The 16,298-nt window shown below is 48.0% G+C and overlaps 1 protein-coding gene and 1 long non-coding RNA gene across 9 annotated transcripts; both read left to right on the top strand.

Moving 5' to 3' along the window:
• The first annotated feature begins 148 nt into the window (after positions 1 to 148).
• On the top strand, positions 149 to 1,613 carry LOC119138374. Its single transcript, XR_005101128.1, has 3 exons — positions 149 to 170; positions 1,081 to 1,099; positions 1,201 to 1,613. It is a non-coding gene; the product is annotated as an uncharacterized LOC119138374 (long non-coding RNA).
• Positions 1,614 to 4,356: 2,743 nt separating this feature from the next.
• Positions 4,357 to 16,176, top strand: LOC119138285 (brain-specific angiogenesis inhibitor 1-associated protein 2-like). Of its 8 annotated transcripts, XM_037278266.1 has the most exons (15): positions 4,357 to 4,361; positions 11,077 to 11,380; positions 11,590 to 11,665; positions 12,187 to 12,273; positions 13,241 to 13,252; positions 13,424 to 13,485; positions 13,565 to 13,636; positions 13,698 to 13,838; positions 14,144 to 14,233; positions 14,325 to 14,478; positions 14,563 to 14,776; positions 14,859 to 14,933; positions 15,051 to 15,180; positions 15,598 to 15,647; positions 15,729 to 16,176. In XM_037278266.1, the coding sequence occupies exons 3-15, from the start codon at positions 11,596 to 11,598 to the stop codon at positions 15,760 to 15,762; spliced, it is 1,191 nt and encodes a 396-aa protein (XP_037134161.1). In that variant the 5' UTR covers positions 4,357 to 4,361; positions 11,077 to 11,380; positions 11,590 to 11,595; the 3' UTR covers positions 15,763 to 16,176. The 8 variants fall into 8 exon arrangements, with proteins under 8 accessions (XP_037134161.1, XP_037134163.1, XP_037134159.1 ...); XM_037278268.1 differs by lacking the exons at positions 4,357 to 4,361; positions 11,077 to 11,380 and adding an exon at positions 9,222 to 9,467; XM_037278264.1 differs by lacking the exons at positions 4,357 to 4,361; positions 11,077 to 11,380 and adding an exon at positions 9,683 to 10,129.
• Positions 16,177 to 16,298: the final 122 nt, after the last annotated feature.

The following is a 16,298-nucleotide window of genomic DNA, read 5'->3' as shown; positions in this document are numbered from 1 at the left end:
ATAAGAGGCTTTGCAGTCACGTGATTTTATCACGTGATTTTGTGTTATGCCGCCATCTTGCCGGTCAACCAGTCAGCTCGTTCCTACGTGTTCGTAGAGATTCAGTTTGATTTCTGCGCTACATTTTCACCGATTTCATCCGAATTATGGCTGATTTGCTATCCAATGAAGTTGGGCATTTGGATGAAGAATCCAAGAAACGTTACCGAGAGAAGTTGAACCTTGTTGGCACAACGGATCCGTACCTTTTACCGAGAAGCATGCTAAAATTACCTGAGCATTTAGCAACAGCCGACCTGCCTGATCTCTCATATCCAGATATTTATAATTACCTCGTCGATTCACCATCTCCGTACACTAGAAAGGACCTTAAGGCATACAAGAGTCTGGATGCCTACAAGTATTTTACAGCAGGTTTTGTGCATGATGGGCTGATATGGCAGATTCCAAACAAGAATCGATTTCTTCTCATGACCAAGGTAAGGAAAAAGCACACACAGAAGAGCCAGGAGAGGAGGGCACACGCCTACTGTCTGTTTACAAATCCGCGTGGCAGTAAAAGTGTGATTGTGAAAAAACTACTGAAGTGATTCTAATGAAAAGTCACATTGTTAAGCTTTTTTTTTATTACAAAAGGCCTCTTGTTCAAAAATGCTTTTAATTAAAAAAACTGTTTTACAAACTTCATATTGAATTTTTCCAATTTTTCTTTGCATTACATAATTTCAAAAAACTACAATAGACTTAGTGAAACAGTTTTTTAATTAAGCATTTTTGAACAGGAGGCGTTTTGTAATAAAAGATTAGCCTGAAAATTTATTGTGTTCAGTTTGAGGATGTGACCAAACAATATCAAAAATTGCTTTGTAAAAAACTGTTTCCAGGAGCTTCATATTGAAATCTGAGAAATTAATTCCTACAATAAAACATTACATAATTTCCAACTATTCAGTATAGAGCTTATGCAACAATTTCTACAAAAATACTTTTTAGAATTCATGCTTGATAATTCCTTTTGGTCTCTTGCTCAAAATGAACCAGGTTTAAATTTTCAAGCTAATTTAATGAATGATTCATGAGAAAATTTACCAAATGCCAGGTAAAATATGCATAAATGGACAGTAAGAGGTCTAGCCTTGTATATTATATCCAAATTAGGGACTGATAATAATATAAGGTATGTCATATTATCTGTTTCAGGTAAAACACTCTCAACGGATGAATGATCCTCCCCTCAGACCTTGGGTAGCAATAGCGAAAGATGGTCAGATCCTGTGCTGCCACTGTACCTGCATGGCTGGATTGGGTGAAACATGTTCACATTCAGCAGCATCCCTGTTCGCCCTGGAGACATTAATACGTATGAAGACGGCCACTTCATGCACATCACTACCTTGTCAGTGGCTGAAACCATCAGCATCGCACATAGAATATGCTGAAGGATGCAATATCGATTTTGCCCGTCCAGCCCAGAAACGAAAGTCAGAAGTTTCAACTCCTGAGGAAAGTGCTGCGAGAAAACTGCTGAATGTTCCTCCACCAACTGAAGAGCAGAAAGCTGCCTTTTACAAGGCTTTGTCTGAATGCGGTGGAAGACCAGCAATTTTGAGCATTGTCCCCTACCACTGAGGATATGTTGGTTTGTAAATCCGAGAACTGCAGCATCAAAGCATTCCACATGAAATGTCTTGGCATAAAACGAGTCCCACAACGATGGTTTTGCCCTAACTGTAAGAAGTTGGAAGTAAAACAGAAAAAGTTGTTTCTGTAAGATTCTTTCCTGGTATTTATTACAGAAAAAATATGGATGCAACATCATTACTCAAATGGTACAATTGGGTCGGATAAATTTGTAAGTGCGCATAACACTTGTACAATTTTATCTAATGTAGTGAAACCACTGTCATCAGATGACAATAAAGAGATGGGTATGATATTTTCCATCATGGTATACTTTTGTCTTGCGAGTCCAATAACTCTCTCTACATGGATACGGACAGCAGCTAATCCTCTGGTGCCCTCAACATCTAGTGGATTAAGCTGTTTTTTACCTTTAGTAAAAGCGGGTATCTTGAGGTTGGCCTGGTGCAAACCAATAGAATCACCGACATCGAATCCCCTGTCAGCCAAGATCAGATCGCCTGGCAGTAGATGGGTCAGAAAATCGCTTTGTTCGACAACAAACTTGTCACTGGCACGACCACCCCAGCCCTTGGAGATAAACGATATGGTACCTTGTGGAGTAATGCCAATCAGATATTTCATTGTATTGTGAGACTTGTAGTTTGAATAAGTTTGGGCCCTGGCTTTCAGATCACTCGGCCGCTCGATGAATATCTCGAAACAATCAATGACGCATGCACACTTGCTGAATTTAGAACGAAAGGATATTGGTAAACTCAGTCTAAGCTGCTCACGCTCAGGCCAAACCACTAGGGTTGGAACCAGTTTACTATGCATTAGGGGTGTAACGATTCATCGATACACATCGATTAATCGATATAATGCTCTACGATTTGTTGGCATCGATGCTAAACGTAAACATCGATCTATATCGCCCGTTTTTGACCTCGGACATTAGACGCGACTTTATTTTGAAATCCAGTTCATTGTTGCTTGCTTCCTCTTTCCGGGAGCAGTGCGCGGCGTGTTGTGTTGTGAGCAGAGCAGGCACGTGAAAGGGGAGCCGACAACTACGCGGCTCCTGGGCTGGTGCTATGGCTAGTGTCCAAGAAGACGAGGAAATTCGCTCCCCTTTGGGCTTCAAGTCATTCGTTTGGAAGCACTTTGGATTCCAAAGAAAAGATGGCTCAACGGAAAATTAAAATTATTGTAATTAAATAGTTCAGTAATGCACTTTAAAGTTAATGGTATTACAAAAAAAGAAAGAATATTCATTTTTCTTTACTTATATGAGAAAAAATATAGGAATTTTATAAAGTTCAGTGTTAAAATAAGCACTTTGTATACTACAATACTCTTGCAATTTCCTAAATAAAGAGTTTGCAGTACCTTGTTGATTTTGCGTATGAATTGTTATAAATCAGGATATTGCTCTATATCGATCGTAGAGCACTATATCGTGATGTATCGTGAATGAATCACAGCAGGCTTTAAGATATCGGCAAATATCGTATCGTGTATCTTTGTATCGATATGATATCGTATCGTGACAAAACCCGCGATTTACACCCCTAATTGCTAATGTACTTTACATCAAATCCAGTGTAACCAGAATACTGAGACTATCTATTACTTGTCGTATGTTTATTGTGTGTTTATTGTTATTGTCTATTATATATCTGTACGTTGTCCATAATGTAAGGATATCTGGCCAATATCTTATACTTATGGGAAACCAGGCCCCCTATTAAAAGCTTTACTCTGGGTGACCTTTCACGCATCCGACTGTGTAATACTGTTTGTTGTATCATGTTGTATGTCTTGGATATTGCGTGAATAAACTCAAACTCAAACTTGTTTTGGAAGAGACAGAGTACAAGGCTGCAAATTGACTAACTTCCGCCATTTAAATTCACACCTTTGTCCGTCCCTCATCTGGACCTTAGGACCGTTCCGGAACCACTGACGACGGCGTGCCGGGAGGAGCATCTTTGCCTGTGGTGGTCGGCCGCTCAGAGACGTGAGTCAGCTTATCTATCCATCACTCTGCTCCAGTCCTATTCTTTTTTGGAATGCTATTCGATGTCCGTACGGCGACCTTGAGTGCTTTGAAAGGCGCCTTATCAATCAAATGTAGTGTTATGATTACTCGACGACAAAGTCTGCCGTTTGGAGTTGCGTCCTTTTTTTCTGAAATAGCGCCGGGCTCGCGACGTTACATGGCTTTGAGAGCTCTTGTCTTTTTTTGTGTTTCAGTCTGTTGGGTTTGCAGTTTCAACGTCCCTCTGATCGGAGACAAGACACCACACCATGGTGGCGTTTGGTATTGCTCCTCTTTATTGTTTCTTGCACACTCATATACACACGCGCTTTTTGTTTTCGGTCACTCACACACACACACGCACGCACGCATTCACAGCGTCAAACGTGGGAATCGAACTCACGGTGTCGGCACCAATGTTCCCTCTATTTTTTCAAGTGTCTACTGTAAGTGTGATAGATAAATGAGGAAATACAGGAATGAATCAATCAATCCAAAAATACATGTATAGATGAATGAAGAGATAGAGAGAGAGAGTGAGAGAGAGAGATAGAGAGAGAGATAGAGATAGATAAAGACCAATCAATCAATCAACCAACCAACCAACCAACCAACCAACCAATCAAGATAGAGAAATAAAGACCAATCAATCACTCGAGAGCCTGCGCCGCCTGCGTGTGCTCAAAAGCAAGTTTGTGTGCTTTGCAGGCGATAGATTGACCTACCATTCTGGGATGAAGTTCACCACCAAAGACCGCGACCAAGACAACGAAAGTGGCAATTGCGCCAATATGTGGAAGGGCGCTTGGTGGTACAAATACTGTCACTTGTCCAACCTGAACGGGCTGTACAAAGGAACCGGCACCTGCGACGGGACCAATGCAATCTGGGGTTATTTGGGGTCATCATATTATCCCTGCCTGAGATTTGTGGAGATGAAGATCCGGCCCAGAAAGTGAGCGGTCAGCCGGCGAAGCCTGGGAACGGCATCCCCGTGGGATCACGTGGGTGCTGCCCGACGTCACCCATTTGTGCAGCGCTCGTCAAGTAAGATGGCGGTGCGCAAATGTGTGTCGGATTTGGCCCGGGCAAATCGGCTCAAGTGCAATTCCAAATTTCACCAGGAGCTTGACACGTGAGAGACCTGACAAACGCTTAGTTGGAAGTTAGTTCCTCAAAATGAACTCTTAATAAAGGGCAGTTTGGCGCTGTTGCAGTTCCAAATTTCACCAGCAGACGGTGCCAAATTTAGACTGACGTGACATGGTAAATCCGTCGTTAGATTAGTCGAAGTTATTGACTCAGAAAACACGACCTGTTTTGAATGACACGCACGCGCACACACACACACACACACACACACACACACACACACACACACACACACACACACACACACACACACACACACACACACACACTCACTCACTCACTCACTCACTCACTTTCGGATCATTTTAGGATGTTTTGCTTTGCTATCATAAAATCCCTTACATCTGTTAACATAAGGAGTGCCCTCAAGCATAGGTTAGCTACGATTGATTATGTGTTAAGTTAGTGAGTGTTCGATGAAGTTGTGTTTTACAATGACATCGGTTCAAGTAAGGGTACATTTGACATTCCCTTGCTTTGCCATGAAATAACTAACAGCTGAAGCATTCCAATGGCATCTGTTAAAGCAGTGGTTCCCAAACTTTTGCAGGCTGGCGCCCCCTTTGGCTCCCCAGTGAATTCCTAGCGCCCCCCCCCCCCCCCCCCCCAAGGCACATATGGAAAAAAAAACCTCTTTCTTGATATTTGGTATAAACACTCTATCACACAGTAGACACATTGGTTGCTGTTGGTTGTGTGGTGCTGCGACAAATCCATATTTCAGATATTCCACACTATATTGCCGACACTTCTTTTTTGTTTGCTGTACCAAGGCCATACTTTATTCTGGAACAAAAAAATAAAACCATGTAAAATACAGCATTTTATCGCATTTCATAAATAGGCCTACTTAAAGACAAAAATGACAACATTGAAGGTATGAAAAGCAAGTTTACCCTCTCATGTATTCATTTTCTTCCATTTACTCACAGAAAATGGTGGCGGACGTGATCTAAGGCAGTGGTCCCCAACCTTTTTTGCGCCACGGACCGGTTACATGTCAGAAATATTTTCGCGGACCGGCATTTATATAAATAAATAATACATTTATATAAATGAATAAATAATACATTTATAATATCATTACCATTACGTTGAATTAGTGGGAGCACTGAGTTTGTTTCTCAGAAACGAGCCGGTCCCATCTAGACGTAATCGGAGACAATGACACCCGAAGTGATTTAAGGTTTGTCTTTTATTGCAGGATGCTTGGTCTCCATGTGTTGAAGCAGTTTTGAATGCTTCACTGCCTGGTTAGTTAGCCTGTCGCCACATATTAGCTTTGCGGGCTCGACTGGGGAAACATGTCACGTGACCGGGACGAGTGTCTTGACCTGAATTAATTGATCGTCGATAAAAAAAAAAATCCTGTGCGGCTTGGCGGCCCCGTACCAAGTGACCCACGGACCGGTACCGGTCCGCGGCCCGGTGGTTGGGGACCACTGCCCTAACCAGCTCAACACAACACAACACGGCGCGTTCTGGCGAGTCCCCAATTTCATGTTGACTTGAACTCAAGATGATGTTGACCGCCAGAATGCGGTTTTTATTATAAGATAAAATTCTGCTTGGTGCAGCCAAAACCATCTGGAGCTGAACCCGCTCAAGACCGTGGAGATGACAGTGGATTTCAGGCGAGACCCTTCACCACTTTTACCCCTCACTATCCGCAGTAATACTATTCTCTCCACAGACACCTTCAAGTTCCTGGGAACCACAATCTCTCGGGACCTGAAAAGGACCGGCCACATCGACTCTGTCCGGAAGAAGGCCCAGCAGAGGCTGTACTTCCTGAGACAGCTCAAGAAGTTCAACCTGCCGCGAGAGCTTCTGAAGACCTTCTACACTGCCATCATCCAGTCTGTCCTCTGCACCTCCATCACTGTCTGGTTTGGATCAGCCTCCAAACGAGACAAGCACAAAATCTTTATGTCCACTTCACCGTTCTCAGAGTCCCTTTCCAGGCCCCGGTCAGCGTCCAGGGGTTCTGCAATAATTGAGAGCCACTGCCAGTATTGAACGATAACAACAGCACAAAACCTTGAGTTGCACTGAAAAAAGCAGCAATGCCCAACGTAGGCCGGAAGTCCTCCCGGCCCCCTTCGGTCACCCCTAGTAAACGACATCTCCATAACCAGTCGTCAGCAAACAAAATCTTCTCTTTTGGGGTTGATTGGGGCACGGGGACGACTGGTGGTCGTCGTCTCATCGAAGTGCTCAGTGGACTCTCCGAGCGTTCCCGGCATCTACTCCTATGATCCAGAGGCCCACGTGATCCCTGAAACAAACAAACAAACAAACAAACAAACAAACAAACAAACAAACAAACAAACAAGCAAATAACACTCCCCCCAGGAGTTATACAAACAAACAAACAAACAAACAAGCAAATGACACTCCCCCCAGGAGTTATACAAACAAACAAGCAAATAACACTCCCCCCAGGAGTTACGAATTATCCCCCTTATTTCTCGCCGTAATGACTCTGAGACTCTATGAGTGGTGTGAGTTCATCAGAGCAACAGCCTGGGGGAAGAAGCTGTCTCTGTGTCTGCTGGTTTTGGCGTACCGAGCTCTATAACGCCGTCCGGAGGGGAGTAGTTCAAACAGACTGCAACCTGGGTGAGAAGGGTCTGTAGAGATGTTCCTTGCACGTTTCCTGGTCCTGGACAGGTACAAGTCTTGGATAGATGGGAGGTTGATTCCAATGATCTTTTCTGCAGTCCTGATTGTCCGTTGCAGTCTGTGCTTGTCTCGTTTGGAGGCTGATCCAAACCAGACAGTGTGTGTATGTCATTTCTTTTCCTTACTGTTTTGTGAGCTCATACTGTTTTGTGGATTGTGATATGTGCCAGGGCTCCTTGTACCTGGCTGACGCCAGGTGGAGGGAATCACTGGGGCTGTTAGAAAGGGCCTCCCTCTTTTTCCTTGTCATTAGAACTGGCAGGGTTTTTTCTCGATGGAGGGCCGGCAACTTTTTGGGGCTTCTAACGGGCCACGCCTAATTCATTACTTCGCAAATTATCGACGTTGTTGAGCTATTACCTAAGGGGGGTGGTTATCGTCATTTGGATAATGTGGACTTCAATTTTCTTTACTTGTGGTTCCTGAGAGGCCTCAGATTGCTGTCAGGGAGCAATTGGATACCAAAGTAGTTTGAGCTTTCCTAGTTAAAATAACCTTAAGTAGCATGCCTCGAGCGTGATTTAGGCTGTGCAGGTATAGGCCAAATTGTAGACGTGACCATAAAATTTGGTTGGGGGAAGATTTTTGGATGTTTACCGATGTCATCTCTTGTCAGACCACCGTTTTCGGGACAATCATAAAGTCCCGAAGGGGGGAATGTAGTCAAATTTGGATTCGATGCGTCTTTGTATGTTGCCTTAGGTGGTAAACTATTTCAATGTTCAACCATAAGCTATTTTTGCTGGGCAGAGAGGCTTCAGAGTTTCAGTAATGTGTAGGTACTTAGAATATGGAAGGGCCATTTGTTCGTGACCAGAGAAGGGCCTTGTACATGCCCTTTTTCAGGCGTTACTCCAAGCCATGACATCAACGGTCTGGGCAGGTATAAGATAGGCTTGTCTGTCAGGAAGGAGGGGCTGTTAACATCTTTGCTTTTGGGGTGTCATGTAACATGGGGTATGGGGAGAACAGATGGTGCAAAAAGTGAGTATGGATTGTTCCCAGGAATAAATTGGCGTGGCTGAAATTCCGAATTTTAGCAGCAGATGGTGCAACATTTGAATTGAGAATTATTGATGAATAAATTGGCATGGCTGAAATTCCAAATGTTTCCAAGAGATGGTGCCAAACCGTTACATGAGACCAAAGATGGGCAAGACAAGCTGAACTAGCAAAAATAGAAAGAAACAGAATAACACGGGGTCGGTTTTGGGTCACGCACGGAAGCATGTTGTTTTTATTTTTTATCTTAATTTCTTTGCTTGGCTAAAATATATTCTGTAACAGCTTAAAGCAATATTATCACTCAATTGGACCAAGGTCCCCACCACTATGAAAATGGTCGTGTGTTAAAAAAGGTTTGAAGGATTGATACAAATGTTGTTTTTATTTTTGATCTTAATTTCTTTGCTTGGCTAAAATATATTCTGTAACAGCTTAAAGCAATATTATCACTCAATTGGTTGTGGTAGATTGGATCGAGCACTCAGTGCTCGACTGTGTTTGTCTGTCAGTATTGGAGGTTCAGTGATCGTGTGGTGAGGTCTGTGTGTAGTCGTGACGGAGCACCCAGTAAAGATCGGCTCGTACTGCATCCTTGCCTCCGTGTGTTATTGTTAGAGCAATCAATAAGCAACCCACTATAAGTGACAACACTACAATAGTTTATCAGAGCATAAAGCCACAACAACTCCACGAACCTTCAAACGAGCGAGGGTGTTTGCAATATTAAATCCAAATAATAAATTACAAATATCGCAACTACGACAAGAGAAAAGGCAAGAACAATGATCAAAATTAAATTTTGTAGCAAATTGGGAACGTAAAAAGCGGTTCCGAACGCCCTGAGGCGACATATCTGCGAGTAAGGCAACTAACCGCATGCCGTAGCCGCCGACGCCAATGAATCACGCGCGTGGACGTGGAGTAGCGTGGCCGTGGGCGTGCGCACCACCACGTCCTTCAGGTGACCTCAGCTTTTTTTTTCTTTGGTGTCTTTTTACCGCCTTTGTTTGAGCTGCTGGCTTGTGACGTCTGCGCCATGTCCAGCCAATCACACAAGTTTGCTTGCTTCAGCGCTGATTTGTGCGACGTCGTGCGTTCGCGTGTCTTTTTGTGTGTTGCAGAAAAAGTGTGAGGACGCGACAGCACAATGCGCTTGGGGGGGAGGTTGTGTGCGCGTGCGCCCGTTGCCTGAATGGGTGCTCCGTCCATCTGATCGACGCAGTGCAGTGGGCGTGGCCAGAGGCGCAGCGTTGACTGACGCCATTAAGGGAAAAAAGAACGAAAAAGAATGCCCTGTAGTGACTCGCGACTTCCCCGCCGGAACTAGATCAATTCCACTAGTACTCAAAATCCGAACATACGTCGGAGCGTCAGAGTTGTTAGCTTGGAGCCGTTGGAGTGGATCGGCGTCGGCTACTACGTCATCAGCGTCCCCCTCTCCCAGGATCTGCGAAGGCGGCGCCGTCCGCCTCTGCAAGCGCCGCCCGCGTGCACGCACGCGTGGGTTCGCAGGTACGCTGTCGTGGAAACTTTGCTATAAAAGCGCACATGCAGACATACGTCTCGCCAGCAAACATGTCGAGAACCGACGAAGTCCACCGGATCACCGAGAACGTCTACAAGGTAACCCGCGCGTGCACGCACGGACACACAAGCACACACCGACGTAATTTATGATGGATGATTGATTAATCAACTCTATTTTATTTTACACTTTTTGGGGGTGTTTTACACATCGCGAGCACATTTATCGTATCGGTAATCGCAAACTTTGCAGACTGTGTCTGTCTATCTCTAACCTCGAGCTCTTTGCGAGTGTTGTCATTTTATATTCGTGTGTTTGTCCGTTCCATGAACGCAACGGTGGCTCTCCTTGCCCACACGTCGGGGCACCTTTGGGCTTGTTGTGCATGCGAGGGTGCACACATTAGTTTTGGGGTCCACCAAAGGAAAGAACATCCGTGTGCAATACCCGCATAGTGGATTTTTTTTTTTTCATTTGTAAAAGAAAATCTCCAGTGTGATTAGATTTTGAGGCTGATGCATCCAGCCCCGACAGCATTTGCCAAGTGACGCGCTGCATGCGCGCCATCCCGCGCATTTACTCATGCCGTGTATGTTTGTGTGTGTGTCTGTGTAGGCTTACCCACTGAGTCGTGATGATGATGATGATAATGATGATGATGATGGGAGTTGCGTGCGTTGGAGGAGGTTATGTTGTTATTGTTGGGACAGAAAGACAAACAGACCAACACCATCTGCGTTTCCTTGCAGTGCCACTCGGAATCCCAGTATGCCACCCATCCACACACACTGATAAGTGCACTTTGGTGTTGGCTGTGATAAAATGATCCCCCCCAATTGCCCCACGAACCCCTCCCAGCCACTCATCCCATCCACACCCCCACCAGTTTACGATGGCACCACTTGGCTGTGCAGCAATTTGCAGCCCGACATGATGCCAACCTGCTGCTCTTTATGTAAGCGCTGACTCACCACACACACACACGCACACATGAGCCCCATGCACCCCCTCTCCTTACATAAGAAAAGATTCCGCCACTCATAAGTTTGCTTGCGTGTCACCAGAATGTTTGCGGTTCTTTTCAATCCGGGAATTCTCAAAACTCCCTTTCAGTACATTTTTACACGTATTTGGAGGAACAATGCAGTGCATTTTATGCCCCCCCCCCCCCCCTTTCCATTTGGCTGATTTAAGATGCAAACGCAGCAACACCAAGCTTATCCAAGTCCGACTCGTGCTGCTATCGGCTGCTTTGCAAGTCACCCGACCTGTGATGTCACATTGCGCTCAACTGGACCTCAAACAAGCGCCTAAAACTAATTAGCAGGTGCAGCGGGTGATTGCTCAAGGTCGGACACTTGTGCAACTCTTCTTACTGTGTGTGTGTGTGTGTGTGTGTGTGTGTGTGTGTGTGTGTGTGTGTGTGTGTGTGTGTGTGTGTGTGTGCGTGGCCCATTAAAGCGCCGCTTGCGTGTCACCATGATGAGATTTTTGTTGCCAGTCGCGCTCGCTCACTCAGCGACTAACGCCACGCCACGCGTGTTGTTGCCCGCTGCAGTCCATCATGGAGCAGTTCAACCCGTGCCTGAAGAACTTTGTGGCCATGGGCAAAAGCTACGAGAAAGCGCTGACCAGTGAGTATGCTGCTCTCTGTCCCTCCTTCTGTGTGTCTGTGTTGGAATGTCGTACACCTTCGCGTTTGTCTTTCCATCCATCCGTCGTCCTCCTTTCACCTCATGCTTGGTCTGCTTCCTTCGGAGTCGGTCGGGACCCCAAAGCTTCATGACCAAGGGAGACTTTTTCGCTCTTTTGAAGCATGCAAACTCAAACCATAAGATACGCGTCACAACGTTATGAAGAAGTCGGTAGGAGACATTCAGGAAATGTTGCCGGGGCGGGTGGCAAGTAGGCCAGACGGCGTCATGAGGCTTGTGAAACGGGAGCAGGGCAGCGTCGAATGGAGGACGGAGTAGTAACTCGTCGACTAGTCCTCCAAAAGATGCAAAGGGCGTACTCATGCAATCGATGCTTCCATAGCATTTGTGACTTGGACATGAGTCGTTGGTGGCTATCGGAACCTCGCGTGCAGTTTTTTAGGGCGAGTAGCCAAGCGGTCGCCGGAGATGACGGCTGTGGACTTTTTCCATATTTGCAGGTGTCACGTCCGCGGCAAAGGGCTACTTCCACGCTCTGATGCAGATGGGTGAGGTGGCCGGCGACAGCCGAGGCGCCAAGGAGCTCGGTGAGTCCTCGCGCCGGACGGCCGGCGGGCTGCGGCGAGGCGCCTCGGTCGGGGTTTGCGTCCGCCCGACTTGAGAGTGCAGCGTCGGGTCACAGCGCTCACCGGCGCCTCTTCAGTGGCTTGTCGTCGACTCGTGGTTTCATTGTTGGACCTCCACTTATGGAATGTCTGACAATGGTGGTCAATCTTCTTCCTCCGTCTGTATGGCAGCTAGCGTAGCGCCCCTTAGTGGCCAAAGAGGCACATCGCAATTCAATTGCAGCGTGCTGGATTCGCTACAATATAACTCCGTGCCTTTAGCTTGTCATTTTTGGGAACATTTATGTTTTTTGAGAGGGGGGGTAGAGTGGATGCCATTTCCAAGGGGGGAAGCCATCACATGATGTTGGCGAGGCGCGTTGTCACAGCTGATGACGAATGAGCGACGCCGCCTCCTCACGCTCGTCGTCTCGGGCGCCTTGGCCCCCGCTCGCTCTCTCTCTCCGCCGACAAGAGATGTCGGCTGCTAAAAATAGACGAGCGGAGCTCCTCTGGAAGAGGAGGAGGGCGGACGCTGCTGCCGTATGGCTTCCGCCGGGGCGACCAAATATGGTCGTGAGGCGAGACCAGAGGCTCCCGCTGCACTTCCGCTTGCAAAAGACGAAGATGAACAAAAGGGCCGCTGCCGCCGCTCGCCATCCGCCCACAATGGTTGCCACGTTCTTTTCAGTGTATGCGAGTCAAACCAATGTCAATCGTGTGCGTTTGCGAAAAGCCTTTGAGAGGTCACGAGGTCACGTTGAAAGTCATTGTCGCCGGTCACGCAACCGTGACGCGCTCAAGTCGCACCGAGACATAAAAATAAGTCGACAATGTCGGCTGGACTTTCCCGTTGGCGTCGTCCCGATGTTTCCTAACAAGTGGCGCAAAAAGTCCTTTTCTAAAATACTTTTTCTGTTTTTGTGTTTTCAACGTGGCGCACATTCAGAAGACACAGCATGTAGGTAACGCATGCACGCACGCCCGTGTCATGCCGCACTATGTGCTTCATGTGGCTTCTTGTCATCTTCATCATCATTCATCCGGCTCCTCGTGCTCATCCTGCTTCATGGTGGTGGTGCTTGCGGTGGCCCCAAACTTGGTCTAATGGCACTTGTGTGCTCTGCTGCAGGGGAGGTCCTCTTGCAGATGGCCGAAGTGCACCGGCGGATCCAGATCCAGCTGGAGGAGATGGTGAGAGCGCCACTCGGGTCGCGTGTGCCTAAGGTTCCCATCCCAAACTCGGCTTGACCTTTTCTTTGTTCCTTTGCAGCTCAAGTCGTTTCACAACGAGCTGCTGACCGAGCTGGAGAAGAAAGTGCAGATGGACGCTCGCTACCTCAACGTAAGCAAGCGCCCGCCCCCTTTGCACGTCTGCCGGCCGCTGACCGGCGCTGCCCCTGCAGGCGGCGCTCAAGAAGTACCAGACGGAGCACAGGAGCAAAGGGGAGAGTTTGGAAAAGTGCCAGAACGAACTCAAGAAGCTGCGGCGCAAAAGTCAGAGTGGAAAGACGCTCGCCAAGCATGGCGGCGACAAGGATGTGCAGGTTAGTGGCGCAAAACACTCTTTCATGTGCTTACACGCTTTGCGCTACGTCAAGATTGCCGACCCATCCGGCCGAGTGGGCTCCACTTTCATTTCAAATTGCCAAGCACGCTGACGCTGACCCACTTATGTGTGCGTGGGCAGGAGACTGCGATGGAGACAGGAAGCACATAAAGCAATGATGTAACACTCGAGAGTTCCCTGACTGCGTTGTCATAGCGACCAGTCTGACAGGAAACCCTTCACCATTGAGCGGGCATCTTGGGCCTTTTTACAGCCACTTTTGCTTTGTTGTCCTGCCGGCAGATGAGCGGCACCGTGCTGGAGGCGGGCGCCAAAACATTGGTCGGAGCTCCACAACTGGCGGCGCTCCGAAGCGGCGGCGGCGGCCCACAGGTGGCGGTGGATTCACTCACTACAAATTCACCTCTTGTGGTGTAAATTTGCAAGGAGGAATGTTGAAGGTGTTTGTCACATGTCGTCGCAGAGGTTGATGGAAGGCGGCGCCGAACACTACCAGCAGTGGTCTGAGTCCCAAGTAGCAGCGGGGGCGGCGGCGGCCCTGCCCCGTGGCAAGACGTCCTACTCCAACACGCTGCCCATACGCAAGGCAGCGCCCGCCGGTAGCAAGACCTCGCTGGGTAAGGCGACATGTGGTTCCTGTCACACACCTGCCCATCAAGGTCACGTGACACAAGAAAAGAAGATTTGTTCTTGTCCGCCAGCGGAGCCTCGCACGCTGCCGCGCTCCAGCTCGATGGCGGCGGGCCTGGAGAAGAAGGAGCGAGGCGGGCGGACGGCGCGGGTGCGGGCCCTCTTCTCGCACGCGGCCGGCGACAACGGCACGCTGCTCAGCTTCCAGCAAGGCGACGCCGTCACGCTGCTGGTGCCCGAGGCCCGTGACGGCTGGCACTACGGCGAGAACGAGAAGACGCGCATGTGAGTGCCGGGCCATCGCTGGCGCTCTGGAGTTCTTGCCGCCACCGCCGCCGCGCTGACATTTTGCTCTCGCGACACTCAGGCGGGGCTGGTTTCCCTTCTCGTACACGCGTGTCATCTCAGAGGACGACGGCGATGACCGACTGCCTTTTCACAGGCAAGTTCATCCGCCGCTAAAGGGCGACGCCTGTCTGGCTTCACGTCTTCAAGTGTCATGTGACGTCTCCTCCGACTTGCTCACGTGATGGTGCTGAAACACATGTGGTATGCGCAGCTTCCATCCCGGGCGGAGCTGCAGCACGGGAAACCTTCTGGACAGAGACACCGGCGCCGTCGTCACCTTCGCCGACCACCACGTCCGCCCGTCGGCCAGGCGGCCGCGCCCCTACGGCCTCACCGTGCAGGTGCAAAACACACACACGTCACGTCACACACTCAACCGAATAAAAAGTCATGTCGTCAGGACAGTCAAATGTGATGCCTGATGATGATGTCACCTTTCATAAGGGGCAAAAGTGGGCCTGCTGCAGAGTTGCATAAATGCTTGTGGAAGATTTTGTGTGTGGGGGCGCTTGTTAGGTGCGTAGGAGACCGCAGTGACACACGTCAGCCTCAGCAAGTGACTGACAAAGACGCTTATGCAAGGAAGCACCAACGTTTCCGTTTCAGCCGTTTTTGACACTTGCGTTCATTAGCTGCCCTCTAGCGGCGAGCGGCGCCATTGCAGTCTGACCCTCTTCTCAATGATGGATGGATGGATTTCTTGATTGATGCGCTCTGTCCTCACGTCTCGTTCCTCCCTTGTTTGTTTTTACTGGCAGGCGCAGCCAGCGGCGGAGCAGTACGATCTGGCGTTCCGTTTCGCCGGCAGGTGAGCAACTGCTGCAGCCTGCTGACAAATTTTGATTCACCAAATTACATTTGACTTTTCTGATTTCTTGTGTGTGTGCAGTGCTTCGGAAGTCAAACTCATTTCCACAGTGTGAGAACGGACAGATAAAGCAAGCGAGCGAGCTGCTGACTGACAAGAGGAACATGCCCAGTGTGCATCTCTGCACACGTATGTGGAGAATTGAAATGTTTGTCCTCTCCGGGCACTTTAGGAACGGTGTGCCGGATGACTTTCTCACTTTGATGCCGTCTGCTGACATTCTTCTCCACTTTGCCATCCCGTCCACTTAGCAACGTGTGTGGCCTCCATGACTACTTCCATGATTACGTCGAGTATATGTCTTGACATGTTGCCGTATAGCTGCAATATTATTGATGTATTTATTTTGCTATGAAAGGCGAACGGCGCCTCCTTTTAAGAAGAAATGCATGCTTTGAAGGCAAAAAATGTGCAACGCTGACTTCAGCTTCAGCAAATATATCAAGTCAATAAAAAATTTGTAAAAGAAGCTGTGCAGTCTGTCAATCCAAAGAAGTCACGTTTGTTCTGAGACGGGAGGAAGGCCGCCCTCATCGTCCACATGATGCTTCAAGTGACAAAAGAGTCCAAGCGTTTCACTTGTATTGCGGC

The sequence above is a fragment of the Syngnathus acus genome, chromosome 19 (genome assembly GCF_901709675.1).
Source record: "Syngnathus acus chromosome 19, fSynAcu1.2, whole genome shotgun sequence".
Lineage (NCBI taxonomy): Eukaryota > Metazoa > Chordata > Actinopteri > Syngnathiformes > Syngnathidae > Syngnathus > Syngnathus acus.
The sequence above is the reverse complement of the archived record's forward strand: the minus strand, read 5'-3'. Positions and strand labels throughout refer to the sequence as shown.

Bases quoted from the DNA above. Each gene is read 5' to 3' on its own strand.
- LOC119138285 (XM_037278264.1), top strand. From the start codon at position 10,055: ATGCAGACATACGTCTCGCCAGCAAACATGTCGAGAACCGACGAAGTC. The intron at 13,486-13,564 runs GTGAGAGCGCCA...GTTCCTTTGCAG, and splicing joins AGATCCAGCTGGAGGAGATG to CTCAAGTCGTTTCACAACGA. The intron at 13,839-14,143 runs GTTAGTGGCGCA...TCCTGCCGGCAG, and splicing joins GCGGCGACAAGGATGTGCAG to ATGAGCGGCACCGTGCTGGA.